Raw genomic sequence first — 27,885 nt, 5'->3', positions numbered from 1 at the left:
TTTAATTGCATAGCAACGAGCTGAGAGTTTTTGTAACTACTGTACACGAGGAAAAGTTACTTCCTTATTTCACTTTAATAACTCCATTATTATGCAAATTATAAAGCCATTTAAAAAACGTCCTATGTAACAATGTTGCTATTGTAATATCCACAAAGTTACTACATGTAAGAACTTGATGTAAAGTGTTACTGTATTACCTCACGTCACTAATTATAGAAATATATTTGTTAGAAGCTGCAAAAGTGGTCTACTCTAATGTTGAGGGGATTCCATGTACCTCATGCATTTAATTATAGGCTATAGCTATATTAATATTCCTATCTAAGAGAACTCTAAACCATGTACTTATATTCATAAATTTAGACTAGCTAAACTACCTGCTGTAGTTTTTGGTTCTTCATAAGATATTTGTCAGCCATCAAATAAAAATAAAAAAATGTTTTCAAATAACCTGCATATATTGAAATACCTCCAAGTTTTATTTTGTTTTCTGGGACCAGTATTTGAATATCAAAGAAGATAGTAGCCTTTTAGTTGAAACTCTATGAAAACTATATATATGACTACCTCGAGTATTTGAAAAGTTAGTATTTTCAAATCAACTACAAAATACAACTATTTGGTCTGATAACTAGATTAGGTAGGGTGTAGACACACTAAAACCTTCATCCGTTGATAATTACTTTAGTCTGTTACCTTTCTGAGGACTCTATAGCAACCTGTCCCTGGGCTCTGTCTGAGACAGCATAGTCCCTTTCTCTCTCTATCTCTCAGTTCAGCAGTAAATAGCCAACCCACATAATTAGTCTGCTCTGCTCCTGACAAAGCTCAGTGGTGCAGACACCTGACACATCTTTGTTGACTGAGACCAGTGAGCACACTTCTTCTCTAGAAAAAAAAAAAAGCAGGGGAACCTGTTTGTCTCAGAGGATATAGTTGGGAAGCCAGAACAAGCACACGGAATAATTTACTGAGTACTAATTCATAACTGCACTGTTACTGTTTCAGGGGTTCTGTGTTAGCGTTCAATCAATGGGCCTGTAATAATGAGCCTTGCTGCTATAGGTTAATTACTTCCTATTCCAGTAATTATTGGACTGTTAAGTTGTACTGGATCCTATAGGTATAGAGGAATATCATAACATAACAAAATGATTAGATCCCACATACTGTGGATCGAACTATTACACCCCAGTTCATAAAACACGTACACACACACACACACAATGAGGTGACTCCGGCAATAAAATGCCTCCACAACAGTGAAACTCCACTCCTCACGGTTAGTCATCTCTCAGCCTTTCCCATACCGTCAACTAGTGAAACCAACCTTAGCATGATTCCCAGGCCATGACCAATAGGGAAGGGAATATACAGTATACTATATCAAATATCAAGATTGACGTTCCCAAGTTCAAAGTTTACAATTTGTAAAGCTATTCACAATTATGTCTTAATTAATATATATTTTTTAAATGATGTAAAAGTAACTGTCTTTAAACTGCAGCATGATTGCAGTTTGATTGGGTGTGTCACATTTCTTCCAGAGCAATTTCCAAATACGTCAACGGTCACGGAACACGGACAATCTTATTCACATCATGTAGCAGATTGCTTCAAGCAAATCCGTGTACTGTGAGGTCACAGCGTGTCTCTACACGCTGGTATTAGGCTACAATGGGCCTATTGAAGGGAGCATTAAGTTTTTTTGGGAGGGTGTGGCAGTTAAGTAAATGTGTACTCCTGCAAAAGCTGCCATTGTTGGGGTTGAGACTTTAGCTTGGATCTTAATCTCTCTGTTATCATTTAAGGTGCTATGGTTCTTACTGAGTATTGATGTAAACATCTCAATCCCCAACCTGGCCTTAACTGTAAGAGCTTCAGCAACAATACTTCCTCATCTCTCCACTGTAATGGCTGGCACAAAATAGAAAATATTTATTGAAATGAGTGACAGGCAAAAGAAATATGAAATGTAGTCAACATCTTAAAATGCAAAGTATACAAACATTTTTTTTAAACTAGCCCTAAAAAATACCTTGATGAATCACAAACATTGGTCTTCAGCAGCAGTCTACATAGCCTGCAGCGTCATCAGCAACCCATATTATCATTAACTGAGGTTAAAAAACACCCACAAGTTTAAACAACTATATAAAATGTAATCTCTTCTCTGGTACCTTCATAGACAAAGGTCCTCAGTAGCAGGCTATTTAGCATCCTGGAGCATCATAGACATAGTCAACAAAAGCTTTGGTCACAAATCTACATAAAACGACCAATAAAAAGACTAACAAATACATATTTACATAAGTGAAAGTGCTAAGAGTCCTCTCAGGTGCCAGTCTCTCAGCTGATGATGAAGATACTGGGTGCCAGTCTCTCAGCTGATGATGAAAATCCTGAGTGCCACTCTCAGCTGATGATGAAGACTCTGGGTGCCAGTCTCTCAGCTGATGATGAAGATCCTGAGTGCCAGTCTCTCAGCTGATGATGAAGACTCTGGGTGCCAGTCTCTCAGCTGATGATGAAGACTCTGGGTGCGTCTTCTCTCATGGGAGGCAGGCTCTCCATATTCTCAATGAGGATGTGTTTGTCCTCCCGTTTCACCTCCAGTGGCTGACACATTCTGCTGGCCAGGCCCTCCAGGGTGACGTGGATGTCTTTGAACAGGTGCAGCATGGCTACCCCCAAGATGATGACCAGGAAGCCCCCCACGGTGCCCACCACGTCCACACCAGACATGGTCCCCCACTCTTTAAACAGGATGATGGAGGTGGTGAGCACCACGGTGGTGAAGCACACATAGTAGATTGGGTAGACCAGCAGCGTGTTGAAGGTGTCCAGGGACTTGTTCAGGTAGTTGACCTGGACCACGATAGAACTGACCAGTGACGCCAGCAGGATCCAGGTGAGCGGGTGACGCACCACGGCCGGGTCAGAGAACACTGTGCGGATGGCGATGCCCAGGCCCTTGACGGAGGAGACGGTGAAGGCTCCCAGCATAGAACAGATGCCGATGTAGACCAGGATGTTGGTCTGGCCCACACGGGGGGAGAAGTAGAAGATAAGCAGCAGGCAAGCCACCAGCAGGATACTGGCAAACACAAGGAAGCCTAGAGATACAAAGCGGATACACAGGAGCCATTGAAGTGAGGCTTGACACAGAGGAGAGAGAGCGATAAGTGTTTCTCTAGGGTGTGGTGGATGGTAGTTAGGGAACAGACAGGTGTTATTCCCTGGTGCAGAAGTACCATCTGTCCTTCTGTCTACATATTTGCTCAATAATGACGATAGCATTTTTGAAGTTCTCTACTCTAAATGACATGTTCATTACCTCATTGTTGCACTGCCCTTAATAAAATAATTGCTGTGTGAATAATTGATGATGATGATGATGTACCTGGGTCGAGCAGTTTGTCAGTCATCTGCTGCAGGGTAGTGACTTCCTCTTCTTCAGGTGCATGGATCACCATGAGAGTGCTGCCCAGTATGCTGAGCACACAGCCCAGCTTTCCCAACAGATTCAGTGTCTCCCCCAACAGGTAAGAGGACAGCACTGCACTGTGTCCAGAGAGAAGCCACAATGACAGTCATTTGAATATTAATGCAAACCTGTAGAACAATGACTCAATGTGAGGATACCCAGTATCAACACGAACACAAAAAACACACAACAGCTCCTGAAAGTTAAAATAAGTTTCCACATACACCAAAATAAGGGTACAAAACTATAACATTGGTGTGAGATTTTACACAGTCATGGAAAATGTGGAACCAGAGAGAACATAAGTACCTGTATGTGAAGGCTGGCTGTGTGTTAATAGACAACATGAGAAGTAATGGTACCTGATGAGGACACTCAGGGCACCCAGAGGAGTCACCACAGTAGCTGGCGCAAACATGTACGCTGCAAAGTTGGCAACCTCACCGGCACCCACTGTGAGAAGCAGGAAATAATACAAAAACATTTATGTAGTCCTAATCCTTTTTGTTCTTTGGGGAGCAGAGATTAAGACGGTTTCTTGACTGTCCAGCTCGCTAATGATCACTAAACAGTCAGGGATCATCGAAAATTCCCAAAACAATGGCTAGAGGACAAATTTTGACAGCAAGGAAATCAAATCAACAACAAAAAAAATCAGTGTGGCCCCCCCGGAACTCAATGAAGACCGAATGCGGCCCCCGGGGGCAAAATTAGTTCAACACCCCTGGGTTAAGCCTTATAGTTCTACTAGCTACCCAACAGAACTATGATAAAACTACTCGTATTCCCACATTACATTATAGTGCTCGTGACAAACAATGAGGATAGATTTGACAACAACAAAAAAAACTCACTGGTTAGAAGGCCACTCCACCATAGCCAGTCCTTTAAATATCCATGACCACCTTCACCTGCACAGAACACAGCAAACAAGGCTGTTCATTAGAATAGAAGACAAACAAATCAATAACATCAATCAATAACAAATTAAGTTGATTGATTGCTTGACACCCTCCTGTGAAGGCAATCAAGTTGTTTCTTGTCCTCAGGAAACCTTGATGCCAGTACAGTTTGTTTAATCAAACGTTATATAACTGACAGAGAGCGAGTCCTTTATTAGACTGAGTTTCACTGTTTCGGTCAGGGTTCATGTCCAGTATTTAGATACTACAACAACCTTTAAACAGGAACTGGATGTACTATTCTCTATCGATATGGAGAGCTGAAATATCATACCGTTAGGTCATAGTCAAATCAAATCCAGGTTTCTTGGTCGCCTACACAGTTTTACAGGATGTTATCGCAGGTACAGCGAAATGATTATGTTTCTAGCTCCAACAATGCAGGAATATCTAGCAATACAATAACAATGCACACATAATCTAAACGTTTTTTTAAAAAGAAGAAAAAAAAGAAAGAAATTAAGACATAACAGAATGAGAAATATCAGTCATAAATAAATATATATGTATGTGAATGGTATGTATAGACAGTATCTGAATAGAAAAGGAATGTATAGCAGTAGTTATGATTAGAATACAGTATATACACTGAGTGTACAAAACATTATGAACATGCTCTTTCCATGACATAGACTGCAACTCAATATTAGGAAGGTGTTCTTAATGTTTTGTACACTCAATGTACATATAAAAGTGGGTAAAACAGTATGTAAACAGTATTAAAGCGACCAGTGTTCAATGACTATGTAAATAGGGCAGCAGTCTCTACGTAGCAGGGTAGAGTACTGGGCGGAGTCCGGCTAGTGATGACTTTAAAAAAAAAAAACGACTGTCAGTAGATACCAATCCGGACTTGATTCTACATAAACTTTGATCAAAATAAGGACAATGCCCTCCTGTGGTGTAATGTGATGTGTTTGTGTTTTTCCACATCCTTAAACAGTGAAGACCCCTACCTGCTCTGGTCTGTCCATTATTGGCTAGGCGAAGCAGGGCCTTCTTCTTCAGCATCACACTTCCTCCAATCAGGAAGGCCGACAGCACCGCCAAGGTCAAACCAGTCCAGAAGTTATAGCTGGTCCAGTTGTTAACGACGGCTGACAGCTCTGTCTCAGTGGCATTGTGATTGTCAGTGAAGGAGGTGTTGAGGAGGCTTGCCTCCCCGTTGACTATACACACAGCAGTCTGAGATGGACACAGTAGCCTTATTATGGAACCTGGAAAAACAAGCAGAGTGACATCACTTTTAACATTATAGCTTCATATAAACTGGGTGGTTGGAGCCCTGAATGCTCATTGGCTGACAGCCGTGGTATATCAGACCGTATACCACGGGTATCACAAAACATTTATTTTTACTGCTCTAATTACGTTGGTAACCAGTTTATAATAGCGATGACACCTTGGGGGTTTGTGGTATATGGCCAATATATCACGGCTAAGAGCTGTTTCCAGGCACTCTGCATGGCCACACCTACACTACACCTGCTCGGGCCTTATAGCTTTATGAAAGCTATGATGCTCTTATTGTGTGATTACCATGTTATTTCTAAGTAAATACCTGGACCATTTATGTTCAATAAAGTATAACACTATTAGAACATCTGGTGAAGAGAAACCAATCCAAAACACACAGCGGTAATGGCCTACATAGCAGATTAACCATGTGTTGCCTGATTATTGTTATGTCACAATAGTAATATCCATGGCAGTTATCAGAATGATACCAGTGTATTCATGTTGTTTGTTATCAACACTAACCTATCTACACAAAGCCCAATTAAAGATTGGAATGGTCAAATAGAATTCGGCTCAACTTCTTTGGATTTCATTGGGAAGAAGATATCCTACTTCAGAAATCCATATGACAATTCATGTTTAGCGAGACTGACAGATTCTGTAATTCAATACATGACCTCCCCATTTGAACAATGTCCCCGCATTGGCATGGTGCAATGACATGTTCTCTCTGTCAACAAAGGTGTTCTATTCACACACAACGGAGATTACTATTCTCGTAAGCTTAGAAATCATCCATTATATGGACATTTCAAGTGGAATGACCTGGAAAAACTGGCTTTGGAAATTAGCCCATTAAAAGTAGTTCAAAGACATGAACAGCCCCACTTGACATTCTATAATATTTTCAAACAATTGCTTTTAAAATCATACATTTAAACTGGATTTGTGTTCTGCTCCAGATGAAGACGTTTAGAAAATAATTTCTGACAATATCTTTTTTGGCTATTAAGTGTATTCACGGATGCCAACCCATGGGTATTCTTGTCTGTAAATTCTGCCAATACGCCCTTCATGAATAAGCCTACTGTTGCTATATCACAAACATTAAAAAATATTGTAGGCCCCCATTTCCCATTAAATAGCGTAGCCTACAGTACTATGATGACATTGAAGTATTAGCCTATTAACGTACCGTTTCGGCATGAATCCTTAGATAAATGAACATATTGCATTGTGTTGATTTTTGGCTAATATCCAACAAATCTCGAAGTAGCCGAAACAGTAGTAGTAGGTCAAAAAAGAGACCGGTAAAAGTATCCGTTCCCAATGTGATCGTTCTTAATTCCACGCATTAAAAAAAAACGTTTCGCAGAAACAAATCGATCCGATAGATTATTCACAGGGGGCTTGGGCACACAATCAAGTCATCCTGACCTGCTCAGGTGTACGTCTGGCACTCCCATTACCTCCGTCAGCAGCTCTCTCATTGGCCTCGAAAAGAGCAGGCGACGACGCTGCGCTTTCACTACTGATCAAGGGCACATCCCTCTGCTCAGACGTTGCTGACGCCTTCCAGATCCTACAACGTCTGGATAGGTAATTTACCTATCAACTAGCTAACCAGTGGTTGACGTGTCCATCGAATGAGCAGGGGAGAATGTTAAAAGCAATCTGGGCTGATTTCAGTACGTTTTTACGTTCTGGAACATTCAATTGAACTGAAACAGAGCTACACTGAAGACCCAGTTGATAAAAACCAGGGAGCGGTTTGGGGACTCTGTCAACATAGCAACCACCCTTTAAAAACGTCACTTATTGCGTCAAGCCACACCTCGCCACACCCACCAAACGGGAGCAAACGTACCTCAAAGTCTGTTCAAGAACGTACAAGAAAGTTTTGGATGTTACATTGCGATAACATTTACAGATGTTATCGCAATGTACCAAACGTTCAGGCGAAATGAACGCACCTCTCAACGCCCGACTGCACAGTCGTTGACGTAACACAACCATTGGTTAATGCATAGGAGAACGGCCCTATACTTTGCAAGAAAGGCTTCTTTATCAAATTAGTTATATTTACAACATTTTAGGTGGTTAATCTAATTTAATCATATTGATCTAAATGAACTGTACTGTATATAAGTATATTAAAATGTATACATGAAGTGTGTAAAAAGTATTGTTGTTGTCTCTCGGTGTCTAGACAATATATGATTCTTATCCAACTTGTAAGTCGCTCTGGATAAGAGCGTCTGCTAAATGACTTAAATGTTAAATGTTATCTTATTCACATTTTTTATTTAATGTACTATTATGTTATTTTGTTTTCGTCTATAACTGTTGTGTATTTTGTCACGTGTTTGATGTGGACCCCAGGAAGTGTACCTGCTGCATGTGCAACAGCTAATGGGCATCCTATAATCTAAACTAGACTAAACTAAAAACCTCTCGATTCATTCCATTCATTTTTGATGTGATCATCATCTCTGTCTTATGTCTCTGTAAATCAGAGGGAAGAGTGACCCCCAGTGTCCACTTTGAGAAGCGCAGCTCTGTAGGACTTCATCATACAACACAATGTATGCAAGAAAGACATTATATTATCCTCCTAAAACCCAACAATTCGTTTTTGCCCAATCTAATGGACATTAGGTGCTGTGGGATTATTTAAGATATTCTTTGAAGAGGTAGGGTTTCAGATGTTTTTGGAAGGTGGGCAGGGACTCTGCTGTCCTAGCTTTAGAGAGAGACTGGTTCCTCCATTGGGGTGCCAGGACAGAGAAGAGCTTGGACTGTGCTGGGCGGGAGCTGCCCTCCCGTAGCGGTGGGAGAGCCAAAAGACCAGAGGTGGCAGAACGGAGACCCCGAGTTGGGGTTTAGGGTTTGAGCATAGCCTAAAGGTAGGGAGGGGTTTGCTGCTCCATAGGCAAGTATCATGGTCTTGTAGTGGATGCTAGCTTCGACTGGAAGCTAGTGGAGTGTGCAGAGGAGCAGGGTGAAAGGGTTACCTAATTCTCCTAACCTGCTGTGTAAATTCTTCAAACCTGCTACAAAAAAAGTCGCTTCCAGGCGTAGCTCTTTGGAAGTGGCGTGAGAAGAGTGTTTCTCGTGCCCATTATGTCTGCATTACAATATACATTTACAATAGTTTGGTTTCAACCCAGGATAATGGGAAAATCAGAACCACAAATTGAACAGAAGTCATAGTAGCCTACTCCGAACATAAGGCCCATTTTACAAAAGGAAAACAAAGTCCTTGCTCATTTCATAGAACTTTATTTTCTAGGAAAAATAAAACATGTCTATGCCATTTCTTGTCTGCACTTTAAGCTTTTCTTTGAGACGGGGATGATGCCTCTGAGCACTGGAGAGTGGCAGAGAGAAGAGCAGGCTAAGCGGTGCGACAGGCCTCAGTTGCAGTAGTTCTGCAGGTCGAAGATGTTGCAAGGCTTGTGACAGCACTGCTCTACGATGCCTCTCTTTACCATCATGTCCATCTGGTCTTTGAACGGGTACCCGGCAACTTCGTTCTCCTGCGCCGGTTTTGGAAAGAGAAACCCTGCAAGAGGAGAAAAGCACATTGAGTGAGTGCTACCTCATAACATCAAGCAGCATATTGTATGGACTACTGGCCTTTTCTGTGTTTCAGCATTGCCTTCACATTCAGTTTCATATTTGTAGTTTCTTCTAAGTGACCATGCGTTTTCTAAATGTGATTTCGACACACATACACACAAAAACAGGAAAGTAGCTTGTGGTCTTAGATCAAGTTGAGTTGTCGAGCAGATATGAAGTCTTTGAATTCAGACAGTGCTAGAGGTGTCTTACCTGTCAGGGGATCCACATCTCTCTTTGGATTGTAAAAGAATCCTTTCTCTCCACACACCAGATAGAGGGCGTCCACCAGGTGAGAGCCACACAGGTGTTGGGCAGCTGAAGCGTCTGCCCCAGGGTAGAGGGCCAGCAGCACCAGCAGAGACACAGCTTGGAGCCAGAGGGCCATGTTGATGATGGGCTGGAGGAGGGAAAGAAAACGGGTATGTTAACACTGCTTACACTGTGGGAGTTTCATGCAGGGCATAAGAAACATCTTTGTTCTTCTAGGAGTGACATTACTCCTTCTGTGTAATGCTGACGACACGACCCATATTCTGTCGTAATATTGTCATTCAGCATGTTCTAAAAGAAACCATAGCCTTACATCAACAAAATGACTATTTTCATAAGCACTCATACAGGAATAGCTCACTAGATGAAGTAAAATACTGTTGTTACTGACCAAAATACATTTGTTCAACAAAAACATGAAGAGTTCCGAGGTTGTTTTCAGATTATAGTGACATCTACATCCCCAAGATCTGCCACCCTAACTCAACTGTCGTTCCCAACCCTCCAGTGAAACACAAGATACCCCCGGCTCTTACCTGTGGAGGTGGTGGTGAAGACGCTCTGTAGAAGAGTAGCAGAAATGCTGAAGGAGAAGTTGGTTGAGGCAGAACACCAGATTCTCCCCCCATTTTATACCCCTAGAGCAGGCAGGCCTCGGGAACAAGGGTCTGTGGTCTTTGCCAGTGTCAGCGGAAAAGAGAAGTCGCTCAATAAAATCAAATGGTAAGTGGCAATCCAATTGTTCGCCTCGTTAGGCATGTTTGTTTTACTAAGTGACATTAGCGGTCCAAGCGGAGGGCCGGTGAATCGGACATAACTGATGTGACCTGTGTCTGAGATGTACAGAGGATTCCAGGGATTGTTGGCTTGCATTTGACCCACCTGTTCCTGCTTCAGCCACACTAAAGAGTATAGTAGCTGTTTGTTTAAGAAGGTAGCTAGTGAGAGATGGCTTGTGGCTCAATGAGTGTCCTAAGCAGCTGTTTTTGGTGTTGAAGGTACTTAACGTGTCCTGTTGTGATGTTAGTGGGATGTTTCATGTTGACACATTAGTCATTAGCCAACCTTCGCTGGAAAGAGTCATCTTTTTGTGAAAACTTCTTCCATGACGCACTCATGTGTTGTGATGGTAATGGCAAAGTTAAAGAAATGCTCTTGGATCAGTTACTTTGACGTGAGATTAACGTTCCATAACTACATTTTGTTAGTATTAATGAAGCAACAGCAATATTGACCCCACAACCTCCAGTATTCTGATGAAAAGGTGTTGGTGCAGCGCGTAATTATTTATTCTGTATTCTCCGCTCTCCTCCCCTCTACAGAAAACTCTAGATTGCACAATGTTATCCCCAAATGTGACAGTCTTTTTCTAACAAAAGTCTACTTTTTGTTCTCCCTTAACAGCTTCTGTAAAGTCTGAGCCCTTTGGAAAGCTGAAAGAGACAACCTAATGGACTTTATTGTCCTTTAATTCACATAGGTGTCTGTCCGGAATTAAGTGAGCACAAACCTGACTATGATGGTTTATGCATCATTTGTAGCTACTGACAGCAGACTTGAAAGAGGAGGAAAGGAGAGCCCATAATCCTGGCATGTCAGGCTCAAAGAGGACATTTCCTAAATCTTAAGAGATGAGAGGGGTGAAGTCAAAGGCTGTGTTATGTGAGACAAGTGTTAAACCCTACTGGTACTATTTATCACTACTACTGGGGTTTTAGGCTGGGTTTCTGTACAGCACTTTGCTGATGTAAGAAGGCCTTTATAAATACATTTGATTTGATTTGATTACTGGAGGAGGTCCGGATACAGCAGTACTACAGGAGGGGGTCCGGATACAGCAGTACTACTGGAGGGGGTCCGGATACAGCAGTACTACTGGAGGTGATCCGGATACAGCAGTACTACTGGCGGGGATCTGGATACAGCAGTACTACTGGAGGTGATCCGGATACAGCAGTACTACTGGAGGGGGTCTGGATACAGCAGTACTACTGGAGGGGATCTAGATACAGCAGTACTACTGGAGGGGGTCTGGATACAGCAGTACTACTGGAGGGGATCTGGATACAGCAGTACTACTGGAGGGGGTCCGGATACAGCAGTACTACTGGAGGGGTTCCGGATACAGCAGTACTACAGGAGGGGGTCCCTCCAGTAGTACTGCTGGAGTAGTACCTCCTGCAAGTGTGCATACCGCATGTACTGTATTCGGACCCCCTCCAGTAGTACTGCTGTATCCGGACCCCCTCCAGTAGTACTGCTGTATCCGGACCCCCTCCAGTAATACTGCTGTATCCGGACCCCCTCCAGTAGTACTGCTGTATCCGGATCACCTCCAGTAGTACTGCTGTATCCGGACCCCCTCCAGTAATACTGCTGTATCCGGATCCCCTCCTGTAGTACTGCTGTATCCAGACCCCCTCCAGTAGTACTGCTGTATCCGGATCCCCTCCAGTAGTACTGCTGTATCCGGACCCCCTCCAGTAGTACTGCTGTATCCGGATCACCTCCAGTAGTACTGCTGTATCCGGACCCCCTCCAGTAGTACTGCTGTATCCGGACCCCCTCCTGTAGTACTGCTGTATCCGGACCCCCTCCAGTAATCAAATCAAATCAAATGTATTTATAAAGCCCTTCTTACATCAGCAAAGTGCTGTACAGAAACCCAGCCTAAAACCCCAGTAGTAGTGATAAATAGTACCAGTAGGGTTTAACACTTGTCTCACATAACACAGCCTTTGACTTCACCCCTCTCATCTCTTAAGATTTAGGAAATGTCCTCTTTGAGCCTGACATGCCAGGATTATGGGCTCTCCTTTCCTCCTCTTTCAAGTCTGCTGTCAGTAGCTACAAATGATGCATAAACCATCATAGTCAGGTTTGTGCTCACTTAATTCCGGACAGACACCTATGTGAATTAAAGGACAATAAAGTCCATTAGGTTGTCTCTTTCAGCTTTCCAAAGGGCTCAGACTTTACAGAAGCCGTTAAAGGAGAACAAAAAGTAGACTTTTGCTATAAGTTTAAAAAGTGATGTCTGACATACCAATGGGCATGATTCATATAATTTGCTCTTTAAAGTGCTGGCAGTCTTATGAACAGCATACTGGAAAGAGGACAGAACCATAAATGTTCTTCTGCAAGAAAAATGTGCTTGATAATCACCGGGTTGATTAAGTACAGAGGCTCATCTTTAATGTTTCTTTTTTATCTCGAAAGGTCAAACTGAGCAGTGCCTGTAATTTAGCACCACTCCTGTGATGTGTGGCTGATTTAGTGTGTGGGCATGATGTCATGTAAAATAAAAGAGAAGAGTGGAGATCAATTGGGAGCATGCCTATTATACTGTAATGAAACAGGCAGGGAGTGTAGCACAAACTCTCAACCTTCTGGCCCTCAGCCCTTCCTATGGAACGCCGTTTGGGTCTTTGCACGTCAAAAAAAGACACACGTCAAATAACACTATTTGTCAAGTCAAATAAGCTTGTTGATCAATCAGGACCTGAATACGTCACATAATAATTTAACACGTTCATACATTTTTTATAACTTAGTTATTACACATTGATCACTGGTATTACACAGCGATTCGCCGACACGTATGCTATGATGCTGGTAAAGTTTTGTCTGGCGCACCTGCCGCTGACGCAGAAGCGTAGACACGCTTCCCCAAGCTCTAGTCTGGGAGAGTGCTGGTCATATAAAAAGCTAGCTAGCTGAGGGTTGAGAACAATGTTCTTCCCCATAAACATAGCAAAACAACATCTGTTTCAGTAGCTATAGTTAGCTAACAAACTATCTAGCTAGGTGTCATCTTCTAAAATACCCCTAATTTATAAGACCGGTCTTATTTGATTAATAATGTTCAGACCTACCTATGTGAAGCTAACCACAGTAAAGATTAGCCACAGTAGTGGAATTTGCAGTTCGCGTTCAAAATAAAAGTATCTAATTGAAAGTGATGCAAATTAATACAAATAGTGGAATCATTCCATAATGGAATAGATCATGCTAAACGAGGTTGGAATGTTGTTATATAAATTCAACTAAAGACAAGAATGTGTTAATTTGACAAAAATCTGATAACAGAGGACTTTGGGGGAAAAAAGCACTTTGCTACTGAGTAGACTGATACCCCATTTCATTGATCTCCAATCCTTAGGTAAGGGTGTACAGTGCAATATGAATGTCAATACGCACAATAGGCTGACTGGGGAGGTGATTTCCCACAGTCAAAGTCCCGCAATAAGAGCTACGAAGCTAATATTTGAATAAACTCTTCACAGTTGTGTTCAGTGGGTGTCACCGAGTAGACTGATACCCCATTTCATTGCTCCACATTCCAACACTCTAACCTTGTTTAACATTATCTAGTCTAAATATGGCATGATTCCACCAATTTCAATCACTTTCACCACGGGGCCTTTATTTTGAAGACGCCCTGCAAATTCCAATATTGTGGCTAATCATTATTGTGGCTAGCTTCACAACACATAACCCAGTCAGGTCAAGTTTCACTAGCCAGATGAAGCTAGCTGGCTGCTTAAAACGTTAGCTTTGGGCGAAATAGTTATGTAGCTGGCTAGCTAGTTATATTCATGAACTGAAGTTTAATTTAAATAGGAGAACAACAAGTCGCTACCTAGCTAATACTTACTCACATGGATTCCTTAATCACTGCTAAGAATTTTGAAAATTACAGCAGTTTTACTGGTCATTGTTTTCAGTCTGGTTGCATTGATGCTAGCTAGGTACCAAGCTAAAGCTAGTCAGGTACCGCAGAAGTTGCTAATATCATCTGTATCTAAGATATTTGGAAACATTTTTGATCCTACTCGTTTGATCCTGGACTTATTTTTAAATGCTTACGCAGACGTTTTCCCATTAGATCGAACAGACCATGTCTTATTACCAACGGGGTTTTGTAAACACATCGTGGCCGGTGTGTGTGCGTATTTGATGTGTTTATTTGTTTTGACATGCAAAGACCCAAATGACGTTCCATACCTGCCAGCCATCAACTGTGCCACAAAAACATGCTCAAGTAGCAGTGTCGATATCCGGCGCTTATAAACCTGTCCCTACAATACAGTAGGTATACATTTTCTAAGAACAAGAAAGAAAGAAAAAAGTACTCTTGTACAACAGGCTGTCTTTGTTTTGTAGGCCTTATAGATCAGTTTCCTGAGGTGAGCTAGATTCCCGGCTGCTCCTTCGACAGGTCACCCTTCCTTTCTGATCCGTCTCTCACTTGTCTCTTTTCTCTATCAACTTTTTATGGACCGAATTCAGAGAAGAAAACCATCCTCTGCTACCAATTTGTTGATAAAACATGTTTACTGGAGAACTGAGACGAAGTAGAGACTCTGGACAGGGTGGATGAGGTTTAATTAAATGCAATTTATTCAGAGGTAAAGATATCTGAAATAGCGTGCACGGACCCTTTCATCAAGCTCAAAATGGAACTCTCCGAAAGAAGCCCAGATAACAGAGTGCATATACATTTTATACAGTACAGAAAGTAGGTTGAGTCTGGAAGTTCTGGTCCTCTGGTTGGTTCTGATGAGTTGGGCGAGGTCTCCTTCAGGCCAGTATCACTGTCCCATTGGCTCTGAGTAGAGTTCTTTGTCTTCAGAAATGTTCAGCTAAAACAGGAGATTAGGTGTGTGCGTAGATGTTCCTATTTTGACATTTCTGTGTGTCTCTGTAAAATGTTCAGACTGAAGAGGAGTTTTTGTGTGTGCGTAGATGTTCCTGTCTTATCTGTGTTTATGAAAGGTTTACGTCAGCCCTCTGTCCTTGGGTATGTGTGTGTCTCAGTTTCTCGTGATATTCAGTGCCAGGCACCCCTTTTCTTATCAGTCTTTATGAAAAGGCCTGTGTCAGCCATCTGTCTCTGGGTGTGTGTGGGTCTCCGTATCTGCTATGAGTTTGTGAGAAACCCTGTTTGGAAAGAAGTTAGTTATAACAATGTATTAGCAAATATGCTTGTGTTATAATAAATGATATTTATTACACTGTGAAGTATTTATAGTTAATCATATCTATCAGAGCTGTAGCCCCGGCAACCGGTGTAGTGGAGCAGAGCATGCTGGTCGATCTCGAGCTCAGAGAAGAAAATCAGCTTGAGATCAGTCAAGTGACAGAAAGTTCCAATCATCCTTGTGTTTTCCCTCCAGTTAGCTTTCATTGTGTTAGCCATTGCCAGTGTGCGTCCTTGTTGATAGTTTATAACTGAGGATGCACTCTGCTATGATGATGTCATATGTATAGTAATGATAATTTTATAGTTTCTACTGCCAACAAGCAACCCATGCAGCCTCAAACTGTTCACACCCCTCAAATTTGCAGTTTTAAAACTAATTTCCTGCAATTCTACACATTTTGAATGGGGCAGTGATTTTTTTTCCTCCTGTTTTTAAAGTGAATTTCCTGTAATTCTATGCAGTCTTCCATCTCTTATGTGTGGGGTATAGGGGTCGAAGCCTGGCCTGTCCGCCAGTTGAGTGTGTAGGGTATAGGATAATGTCCCCCACTACATCGTATGGTACATCATTATATGGGTATTACATTGTATTTCACTGTTTAGAGGTGAAAAGTTCATTGTGCAGTTGTAGCCCTGTACTGGAGATGATGATGCTTGGCTTTGTAGTACACATGCGGTGGCAGCCCTTTGATTTCAAATGAGTGCAGTCACAGTCACGTTGTATTGCTCTACATGGTCCTGTATAGCATTAAGTCATCATAGTCATGTTATAGCCATGTTTATAAGAGATGGAAATTTGAGATTGTATTCTGTCATTCACTAGTGTATCTTTATGTATTTCTTTATTTGCAGACCACACACACACACACACACACACACACAGAGACGACACACACACACACACACACACACCCGAGCCACTGCCTGTTCACACCGCTACCATCCAGAAGGCGAGGTCAGTACAGGTGCATCAAAGCAGGGACCGAGAGACTGAAAAATATCTTCTATCTCAAGGCCATCAGACTGTTGAACAGCCGGCACTAACATAAAGAAGCTGCTGCCTGCATACAGACTTGAAATCATTGGACACTTTAATAAATGGATCACTAGTCACTTTAATAATGCCACTTAAATAATGTTTACATATCTTGCATTACTCATCTCATCTCATAACAATAAAGAAGCGAAAATATATATAAAACATTTATAGTCATGTGGATTGAGAGAGAATATGTGTTTTGATCTCACTAGTTGTTCTGTAGTTAAAGTACAGTACAGTCTATGTGAGACTTGCATCATCATGTTTTTTCCACTAATGCTATATTGAATGTTTGCCTAGTTGCACTTTGAGGCATTCTAGGAACATGCGGTTATGGAGCTAATGTGCAAGCTTCTTCAGCTGTGCATGGAACAACATTCACATATAGAGAACATCTGGGATATTACCTTCTCCGTCACTGTTGGAGGGAACTATAACGGCCTTTACTTGGATCTCTGTGATGAAATAATGAGATGTTGAATAAGCTCAACCCTCCGGTCCTGTTACTTACAGTGGTGCATCAATTTACACTATGGAGAGACTACACTAATGTGGATGTGAGTTCAGCCCATGGCAGCCGACATCAATTCCAAGAATATCTGTCCTGTTTTTTTGTTTTTGTTTCCCAAAGATTACTGCCGAGTAGGCAATGGTGGAAAGGGTTGAGACACAGCTCAACTCAATATCCTGTTTAAACTGTTTAATACGTATGGGCTACATGTTGATTTAGATTCATTTGATTCAATTCATTTGATTCAATTCATTTGATTCAATTCCAATTGAATTAATGTAATGCAAAAGAGGGACTTGAATGCATCTTGATGAATTCATTCCAGGGCAGATTGAATAAGGTTACATGTTATTACTTACTGAAATGGACAGTGGCTTTTTAAAATGGGACTAAGCAGTTGGAGACAGATATTTACATATCTATCATTTAAATGAAATTGTAATTTTTGAGTAATGACTATTTCAAGCAATTATTTCAATTTAATTCTGTGATTAAAACCTTTCAGTGGTTCCAAAGTACTCTGGATTTTTTTTCTTCTGCTTGCCCTCCCTTACCCCGTAATGAAGACCTACCCAGGATTCACTGGCCTTTATATACCACTTCGGAGAAATACGTCCTGAAATGAGAGAAAGGAGGTGGGTTGAAATCATCTCTGATTGTATAGTTGGGTAGATTCATTGTAATAAGACACGACTTTGGCACAAGGAATCTGAAACTCCATTATGCTATTTTCTACTGTGAACTAATCTACTGTAAACTAGTCTACTGTAAACTGGCCTACTGTGAACTAGTCTACTGTAAACTAGTCTACTGTGAACTAGCCTGCTGTGAACTAGCCTACTGTGAACTAGCCTGCTGTGAACTAGTCTACTGTGAACTAGCCTGCTGTGAACTAGTCTACTGTAAACTAGCCTACTGTAAACTAGCCTGCTGTGAATTAGTCTACTGTAAACTAGGCTACTGTAAACCAGTCTACTGTGAACTAGTCTGCTGTGAACTAGTCTACTGTAAACTAGTCTACTGTGAACTAGTCTACTGTAAACTAGTTACTGTAAACTAGTCTGCTGTGAACTAGTCTACTGTAAAGTAGTCTACTGTAAGTTATCCAAATGATATCCTATGGCTTTATTGTCCAGTCTTTATGTCATTTCCAATTTGCCCCTGAATTACAAAAATGATCCAGCATGATATGTGGCTCTAGATTACCTTCTGTGATCATGAGAACATATAGACATTTAAAATGGCAGCACCATTTGAGATAGAGAAAGAGGTGTTATCCACGCCTCTGTGTACACAGCCAGGATGCAGTGATTGATGGCCTACCCAGTCAGCTATGGCATGTTTTTACCAAACACCGGGATGGCATGTCATTAGAACACATTATTATTCCCTTACACTTTGTTAAATATAAACAAGATAAGTGTCCGTAAGTGTCAGTTACTGTATGTTCAGTTAAATGTACTATAGGCTATCTGTATTTGGAAAGTAGGAAGCATTGAGTGAGTTCACCTACCTTACATATTATGATAGAGGCCCAGATATTCCTATGTAATTTACACGTCATACTGGTGGTCCAAACATGCTGACAGGCTTCCCCCCCCCCCCAGTTGTATTGATAAAATTAAACAATCTGAATATTTTACCATTGATAGCAGCAGATATGGACAAAGTGACCTTGCTTTTAGAGTGTGCTGTGTCACAAGTAATTACAGATGATTACTCCATTGAAGTGGTTTCTTTCATCCATTTTGTAGTTGACAGTTTCTGCGTTAGAAGAAAATACCAAAAGGTTTAATTGGTTTTGAGAGAACTCAACAGTCAGTGCTTTGAACTGTTAAGGTTAAATAATGAAATATTAATGTTGAACTTTAGCGAAAGATAGCGTAGTTTCTAACAAAAACACAAGCTCAAGATGATAATAGAAGTTTGATGGAGGATAAGTCATGTTACAGTGCCAGGTCAGAGAAAGCCCATTGAAACAGCAGGGCATCTAATAAGCATTCTACATATTTAACTAAACGATCACTCGCACATCACACACACTAACTAAGATCTTGTAATTGTTAGATCTCATATCATTGGATCTCTCTATTTAAAGGAGTGGCATTTTCATACACAATAATTATCATTGAATTCTTCCCAGGGGTTTAGCCAATAATAAAAGGTTAATATGCCTAGAGCATAAAGACTAGAATAGAGAGATGGGGGGGGGGGGGGGGGGTAAGGCTATTGGGGATGTGTGAGGTGCTCTTCCGTTAGTGTTATTCCGTCAGGAAGAGGATTCATATGAAATTGCTTTTACCACCATTGTCACGCCCTGACCTTAGAGAGCCTTTTTTATTCTCTATTTGGTTAGGTCAGGGTGTGACTTGGGTGGGCAAATCTATGTTTCTATTTCTTTGTTGGCCTAGTATGGCTCCCAATCAGAGGCAGCTGTGTATCGTTGTCTCTGATTAGGGATCATACTTAGGCAGCCCTTTTTCCCACCTTAGATTGTGGGATCTTGTTTGTGTGTAGTTGCTTTCTGCACTGCATATAGCTTTACGTTCGTTTTTGTATTTTGTTGTTTTTCGGTGTCATTTTTAATAAAGAAAAATGTACGCCTACCACGCTGCACCTTGGTCTCATTCCAACAACGGACGTGACAACCATATTACTTCAGGAAATGACTTGTATAGATGTTGTTGATCATGTTATTCTACACAATAATCTTAACCCTGTGGGCGAGGAGACAGTGATTGGCATTTCATCAACACCAGGAACTTGTGATGATGGCTCACTCGTACAGTACATGAGTGATAGGTTCCTGTCAACATTTCCTCTTTTTCAGGATCTGCTGCAGTTGCGATTGAATGTTTTATTTTTTTTATACAAACGTATAAAACAAAAAAAACGACTCAAAAGTTGAACTGCCTCAATTTACGAGTTCACTCAATGACCTTAGCTATGCCAAAAGTACATGATATCACTACTGCCATTAGATGTCACTGTTTTCTCTGTAAGCCCAAACTGGACGTGTGTTTCCTTGGTTTCATTGAATCCATTCTCAGTCCTCTGCAGCCTTGGAAGTGGCCGTCTGTGTTTGGCCACGTTTGAATTCTGGAGGTTCAAGTTGAATGATCAAGTATGTATCTATCTGAGGCTTTTGTCAGTCTTGTGAAGCTAATAGCGCTGTAATTAGTCACCGTTGACTCATAATTACCAACATGTCTTTGTCAATGCTGCTTGATTATGCAATATGCACTAATTATTAATTAGCCATCATTCCACAACTTCCACAGTGATTAGAGTTCTGCTCAAACTTGCTTGTCGAGATGTGACTAAGTAACAGAGACGTTGTTTTGACAGCCTCAAGGTTGAACGTTACGCTACAGGATCTCTAGCTACTATTTCAGTTCTTCAGATTGAGACAGGAAGTCCGTGACTTTAGCAGTGTGTCCAAGTCAGTGACTTTAGCAGTATATCCAAGTCAGTGACTTTAGCAGTATATCCAAGTCAGTGACTTTAGCAGTATATCCAAGTCAGTGACTTTAGCAGTATATCCAAGTCAGTGACGTTAGCAGTATATCCAAGTCAGTGACGTTAGCAGTATGTCCAAGTCAGTGACTTTAGCAGTATATCCAAGTCAGTGACTTTAGCAGTATGTCCAAGTCAGTGACTTTAGCAGTATGTCCAAGTCAGTGACTTTAGCAGTATGTCCAAGTCAGTGACTTTAGCAGTATGTCCAAGTCAGTGACTTTAGCAGTATGTCCAAGTCAGTGACTTTAGCAGTATATCCAAGTCAGTGACTTTAGCAGTATGTCCAAGTCAGTGACTTTAGCAGTATATCCAAGTCAGTGGCTTTAGCAGTATATCCAAGTCAGTGGCTTTAGCAGTATATCCAAGTCAGTGGCTTTAGCAGTATATCCAAGTCAGTGACTTTAGCAGTGTATCCAAGTCAGTGACTTTAGCAGTATATCCAAGTCAGTGACTTTAGCAGTATATCCAAGTCAGTGACTTTAGCAGTATATCCAAGTCAGTGACTTTAGCAGTGTATCCAAGTCAGTGACTTTAGCAGTATATCCAAGTCAGTGGCTTTAGCAGTATATCCAAGTCAGTGACTTTAGCAGTATATCCAAGTCAGTGACTTTAGCAGTTTATCCAAGTCAGTGACTTTAGCAGTATATCCAAGTCAGTGACTTTAGCAGTGTATCCAAGTCAGTGACTTTAGCAGTATATCCAAGTCAGTGACTTTAGCAGTTTATCCAAGTCAGTGACTTTAGCAGTATATCCAAAGCAGCCTATCTAAGTGAATTATCTGTGTCACTTTATGATTTGCATATAGATGGCACATTTACGGGACGTTAAAGCTCTTAATATCTTAGACTGTCAACGTAGCCATTTAACGTAGCCATTTTCTTACCTGACGTTATTGTGACACGGCATGATTATATTTTCAGATGTCTCAGTTGGGTAGGAAATATGGTAAGGTTGTTTTCGGGTCAAAGTTATCCTGTAAGACTACAACAGTAAGGGAGATTGTTAGCTGCAACTCATAGAATAATTGGTGCTTACGGTATACTGCTGTAATACTATTTTAATTGTTTGCTATACATTTTTATATTTCAAGAAAGCTAATTGATGTTCGTTCTTCTATTGTGAAGTGTACAGTTGAAGTCGGAAATTTACATACACTCAGGTTGGAGTCATTAAAACTCATTTTTCAACCACTCCACAAATTTCTTGTTAACTAACTATAGTTTTGGCAAGTCGGTTAGGACATCTACTTTGTGCATGACACAAGTAATTTTTCCAACAATTGTTTACAGACAGATTATTTCACTTATAATTCACTGTATCACAATTCCAGTGGGTCAGAAGTTTACATACACTAAGTTGACTGTGCCTTTAAACAGCTTGTAAAATTCCAGAAGATGATGTCATGGCTTTAGAAGCTTCTGATAGGCTAATTGACATAATTTGAGTCGATTGGAAGTGTACCTGTGGATGTATTTCAAGGCCTACCTTCAAACTCAGTGCCTCTTTGCTTGATATCATGGGAAAATCAAAAGAAATCAGCCAAGACCTCAGAAAAAAAGTGTAGACCTGCACGAGCCTGGTTCATCCTTGGGAGAAATTTCCAAATGCCTGAAGGTACCACGTTCATCTGTACAAACAATGATAGAAAGTTTTAAGTTCCTCGGTGTACACATCACGGACAAACTGAATTGGTCCACCCACACAGACAGCGTTGTGAAGAAGGCGCAGCAGCGCCTCTTCAACCTCAGGAGGCTAAAGAAATTCGGCTTGTCACCAAAAGCACTCACAAACTTCTACAGATGCACAATCGAGAGCATCCTGTCGGGCTGTATCACCGCCTGGTACGGCAACTGCTCCGCCCACAACCGTAAGGCTCTCCAGAGGGTAGTGAGGTCTGCAGAACGCATCACCGGGGGCAAACTACCTGCCCTCCAGGACACCTACACCACCCGATGTCACAGGAAGGCCATAAAGATCATCAAGGACAACAACCACCCAAGCCACTGCCTGTTCACCCCGCTATCATCCAGAAGGCGAGGTCAGTACAGGTGCATCAAAGCAGGGACCGAGAGACTGAAAAACAGCTTCTATCTCAAGGCCATCAGACTGTTAAACAGCCACCACTAACATTTAGCGGCCGCTGCCAACATACTGACTCAACTCCAGCCACTTTAATAATGGGAATTGATGGAAATTATGTAAAAATGTACCACTAGCCACTTTAAACAATGCCACTTAATATAATGTTTACATACCCTACATTACTCATCTCATATGTATATGTATATACTGTACTCTATATCATCTACTGCATCTTGCCATCTTTATGTAATACATGTATCACTAGCCACTTTAAACTATGCCACTTTATGTTTACATACCCTACATTACTCATCTCATATGTATATACTGTACTCTATACCATCTACTGCATCTTGCCTATGCCGTTCTGTACCATCACTCATTCATATATCTTTATGTACATATTCTTTATCCCTTTACACTGGTGTGTATAAGGTAGTAGTTGTGGAATTGTTAGGTTAGATTACTTGTTGGTTATTACTGCATTGTCGGAACTAGAAGCACAAGCATTTCGCTACACTCGCATTAACATCTGCTAACCAATTGTATGTGACAAATAAGATTTTATTTGATTTTATTTGATTTAGTACGCAAGTATAAACACCATGAGACCACACAGCCGTCATACCGCTCAGGAAGGAGACACGTTCTGTCTCCTAGAGATGAACATACTTTGGTGCGAAAAGTGCAAATCAATCCCGGAACAACAGCAAAGCACCTTGTGAAGATGCTGGAGGAAACAGGTTCAAAAGTATCTATATCCACAGTAAAACGAGTCCTACATCGACATAACCTGAAAGGCCGGTCAACAAGGAAGAAGCCACTGCTCCAAAACCGCCATAAAAAAGCCAGACTACGGTTTGCAACTGCACATGGGGACAAAGATCGTACTTTTTGGAGATTGTCCTCTGGTCTGATGAAACAAAAATAGAACTGTTTGGCCATAATGACCACCGTTATGTTTAGAGGAAAAAGTCAGGAAGTTAAAGCTTGGTCGCAAATGGGTCTTCCAAATGGACAATGACCCCAAGCATACTTCCAAAGTTGTGGAAAAATGGCTTAAGGACAACAAAGTCAAGGTATTAGTGTGGCCATTACAAAGCCCTGACCTCAATCCCATAGAAAATGTGTGGGCAGAACTGAAAAAGAGTGTGCAAGCAAGGAGGCCTACAAACCTGACTCAGTTACACCATCTCTTTCAGGAGGAATTGGCAAAATTCACCCAACTTATTGTGGGAAGCTTGTGGAAGGCTACCTGAAACGTTTGACCCAAGTAAAACAATTTAAAGGTAATGCTACCATATACTAATTGAGTGTATGTAAACTTCTGACCCACTGGGAATGTGTTGAAAGAAATAAAAGCTGAAATAAATCACTCTCTACTATTATTCTGACATTTCACATTCTTAAAATAAAGTGGTGATCCAAACTGACCTAAGACAGTGATTTTTTACTTGGAATTAATGTCAGGAATTGTGAAAAACGGAGTTTAAATGTATTTGGCTAAGGTGTATGTAAACTTATGACTTCAACTGTATATAAACTGGCAATGCAAATGAGGCCATCAGTGCGATTCAGATTTTCATGATGAGCTTCGCTCTCACTTGGCATTCTGCTGTTGGCCATCTCTCGTAAGTGTCAGGGAATTGAGTAGACTTCAAGAGGCCTGTCATCAATGATTTTCAGCACATCAAATGATTTTTTTTACACACAACCACCCTTTCCGTCTCCCTTCCTCCTCTCTCACTCTCATCCTCTTCTCTCGCTCTCCTCTTCTCTTGCTCTCTTCCTCTTCTCTCAGTCTCTTCTTCTTCTCCCGCTCTCTTCCTCTTCTCCCGCTCTCTTCCTCTTCTCCCGCTCTCTTCCTCTTCTCCCGCTCTCTTCCTCTTCTCCCGCTCTCTTCCTCTTCTCCCGCTCTCCTCCTCTTCTCACGCTCTCCTCCTCTTCTCACGCTCTCCTCCTCTTCTCACGCTCTCCTCCTCTTCTCACGCTCTCTCCCTCTTCTCTCGCTCTCTCCCTCTTCTCTCACTCTCTTCCTCTTCTCACGCTCTCTCCCTCTTATCTCAGTCTCTTCCTCTTCTCCCGCTCTCCTCCTCTTCTCCCGCTCTCCTCCTCTTCTCCCGCTCTCTTCCTCTTCTCCCGCTCTCTTCCTCTTCTCCCGCTCTCTCCCTCTTCACCCAGTCTCTTCCTCTTCTCCCGCTCTCCTCCTCTTCTCACGCTCTCTCCCTCTTCTCTCAGTCTCTTCCTCTTCTCCCGCTCTCCTCCTCTTCTCACGCTCTCTCCCTCTTCTCTCAGTCTCTTCCTCTTCTCCCGCTCTCCTCCTCTTCTCACGCTCTCTCCCTCTTCTCTCAGTCTCTCCCTCTTCTCTCAGTCTCTTCCTCTTCTCCCACTCTCCTCCTCTTCTCACGCTCTCTCCCTCTTCTCCCGCTCTCTTCCTCTTCTCCCGCTCTCTTCCTCTTCTCCCGCTCTCTCCCTCTTCACCCAGTCTCTTCCTCTTCTCCCGCTCTCCTCCTCTTCTCACGCTCTCTCCCTCTTCTCTCAGTCTCTTCCTCTTCTCCCGCTCTCCTCCTCTTCTCACGCTCTCTCCCTCTTCTCTCAGTCTCTTCCTCTTCTCCCGCTCTCCTCCTCTTCTCACGCTCTCTCCCTCTTCTCTCAGTCTCTCCCTCTTCTCTCAGTCTCTTCCTCTTCTCCCACTCTCCTCCTCTTCTCACGCTCTCTCCCTCTTCTCTCAGTCTCTTCCTCTTCTCACGCTCTCTCCCTCTTCTCTCAGTCTTCCTCTTCTCCCGCTCTCCTCCTCTTCTCCCGCTCTCCTCCTCTTCTCACGCTCTCTCCCTCTTCTCTCAGTCTCCTCCTCTTCTCTCGCTCTCTCCCTCTTCTCTCAGTCTCTTCCCCTTCTTCCGCTCTCCTCCTCTTCTCCCGCTCTCCTCCTCTTCTCCCGCTCTCTCCCTCTTCTCTCAGTCTCTTCCTCTTCTCCCACTCTCTCCCTCTTCTCTCAGTCTCCTCCTCTTCTCTCAGTCTCTCCCTCTTCTCACGCTCTCTCCCTCTTCTCACTCTCCTCCTCTTCTCACGCTGTCTCCCTCTTCTCTCAGTCTCTTCCTCTTCTCACGCTCTCTCCCTCTTCTCTCAGTCTCCTCCTCTTCTCTCGCTCTCTCCCTCTTCTCTCAGTCTCTTCCTCTTCTCCCGCTCTCCTCCTCTTCTCCCGCTCTCCTCCTCTTCTCCCGCTCTCTCCCTCTTCTCTCAGTCTCTTCCTCTTCTCCCGCTCTCTCCCTCTTCTCTCACTCTCTTCCTCTTCTCCCGCTCTCTCCCTCTTCTCTCAGTCTCCTCCTCTTCTCTCAGTCTCTCCCTCTTCTCACGCTCTCTCCCTCTTCTCTCAGTCTCCTCCTCTTCTCACGCTCTCTCCCTCTTCTCTCAGTCTCTTCCTCTTCTCCCGCTCTCCTCCTCTTCTCCCGCTCTCCTCCTCTTCTCACGCTCTCTCCCTCTTCTCTCAGTCTCCTCCTCTTCTCTCGCTCTCTCCCTCTTCTCACTCTCCTCCTCTTCTCACGCTCTCTCCCTCTTCTCTCAGTCTCTTCCTCTTCTCCCGCTCTCCTCCTCTTCTCCCGCTCTCCTCCTCTTCTCACGCTCTCTCCCTCTTCTCTCAGTCTCCTCCTCTTCTCTCGCTCTCTCCCTCTTCTCTCAGTCTCTTCCCCTTCTTCCGCTCTCCTCCTCTTCTCCCGCTCTCCTCCTCTTCTCACGCTCTCCTCCTCTTCTCACGCTGTCTCCCTCTTCTCTCAGTCTCTTCCTCTTCTCACGCTCTCTCCCTCTTCTCTCAGTCTCCTCCTCTTCTCCCGCTCTCTCCCTCTTCTCTCAGTCTCTTCCTCTTCTCCCGCTCTCTCCCTCTTCTCTCAGTCTCCTCCTCTTCTCTCAGTCTCTCCCTCTTCTCACGCTCTCTCCCTCTTCTCACTCTCCTCCTCTTCTCACGCTCTCTCCCTCTTCTCTGTCTCCTCCTCTTCTCTCGCTCTCTCCCTCTTCTCTCTCTCTTCCTCTTCTCCCGCTCTCCTCCTCTTCTCTCGCTCTCCTCCTTTCCTACAGCTCTCTTCCTCTTCGCCATCTCTCTTCCTCTTCTCCGTCTCTCTTCCTCTTCTCTCACTCTCTTCCTCTTCTCCCGCTCTCCTCCTTTCCTACAGCTCTCTTCCTCTTCGCCGTCTCTCTTCCTCTTCGCCGTCTCTCTTCCTCTTCTCCGTCTCTCTTCCTCTTCTCTCACTCTCTTCCCCTCTCCCCATCTCTGGAGATCGATGTTGTGTAGCTTGACTACTTTAATCAATCTCTTAACATACATTTAATTTAGAAATGAAGTGACATTGAGAACAAACTGTGCTTCAGTCCAGGTCCATCACTGCAGACTTTGTCAATATAGAGAACAAGAGTGGTCCTCCGGGTTAGACGTCTGTGGATCTCTCACTGAAGTCAGAACCCAGTTTGTGATACTTAGAGGTCAGAACCCAGACAGGAGAGCGTTAGAAGAACATTACATTGATGTAAGCGTGACTGTAGTTACAAGTAAAAGACTTTGGAAAGGGTCTAGGTGCTTTGCGTTCAACATCTCTGTTCCAACATGGATCCAATAGAAAGGGCAAACAGCATTGCTTGCTGTTTGAGGTTTCTGTACATCAGTTTGTGACATCGGCTGATGTAAAAAAAAAAGAAGAAAAAAAAGAAAGGTCTTTATAAATACATTTGATTGATTGATGTTTTCCAACTGTCCAATTTCACAAACTTGGAAGGTTTGTGACAGTGTTACCTTTCAAAAAAGGTCAACTCTCTATGTTTTATTCGCACCAAGAACGGCAGGAAATCTGTCCGTTTGTATGACAAGTGTTTTCTAAAGGATTTCTAGTTTACATTGTGAGTCGGCAGTCCACTCACATGCAGTTAGTCTACTAAGTAATACTCGCCCTTAAATAATTTTTAACATTTAACATGTTAGTCACGATCAGGTATTTGGTCCTACCATTAGAAAATAAGATATATATTTTTTCACAGTTTACTTACACTGCAACGCTTAAACCACTGGAAAAGGTCAGTCTATTGTCCTTGCAGTTTAGAAACTGTGACCTTGGCCACATGAAACAGACTCGGTATACACCAGACGGACCTGTGTGCTCGGACACGACTTGCATTCCGACT

General features: G+C 42.4%; 2 protein-coding genes across 2 annotated transcripts; both read right to left on the bottom strand.

Annotated features, from left to right (window-relative positions):
- Positions 1-1,917: 1,917 nt before the first annotated feature.
- Positions 1,918-7,449, bottom strand: LOC139537850 (magnesium transporter NIPA2-like). The gene is made up of 6 exons (XM_071339692.1): positions 6,887-7,449; positions 5,409-5,669; positions 4,345-4,401; positions 3,853-3,943; positions 3,407-3,567; positions 1,918-3,119 (listed from the first exon to the last, which is right to left on the bottom strand). The coding sequence occupies exons 1-6, from the start codon at positions 6,924-6,926 to the stop codon at positions 2,521-2,523; spliced, it is 1,209 nt and encodes a 402-aa protein (XP_071195793.1). The 5' UTR covers positions 6,927-7,449; the 3' UTR covers positions 1,918-2,520.
- Positions 7,450-8,957: 1,508 nt separating this feature from the next.
- On the bottom strand, positions 8,958-10,228 carry LOC139536693 (insulin-like). The gene is made up of 3 exons (XM_071337302.1): positions 10,122-10,228; positions 9,526-9,712; positions 8,958-9,256 (listed from the first exon to the last, which is right to left on the bottom strand). Exons 1-3 carry the CDS (start codon positions 10,212-10,214, stop codon positions 9,108-9,110), a joined length of 429 nt encoding a protein of 142 aa, XP_071193403.1. The 5' UTR covers positions 10,215-10,228; the 3' UTR covers positions 8,958-9,107.
- Between the last annotated feature and the right edge of the window lie 17,657 nt (positions 10,229-27,885).

Source organism: Salvelinus alpinus, chromosome 13 (genome assembly GCF_045679555.1).
Source record: "Salvelinus alpinus chromosome 13, SLU_Salpinus.1, whole genome shotgun sequence".
NCBI classification, from domain to species: domain Eukaryota; kingdom Metazoa; phylum Chordata; class Actinopteri; order Salmoniformes; family Salmonidae; genus Salvelinus; species Salvelinus alpinus.
The sequence above is the reverse complement of the archived record's forward strand: the minus strand, read 5'-3'. Positions and strand labels throughout refer to the sequence as shown.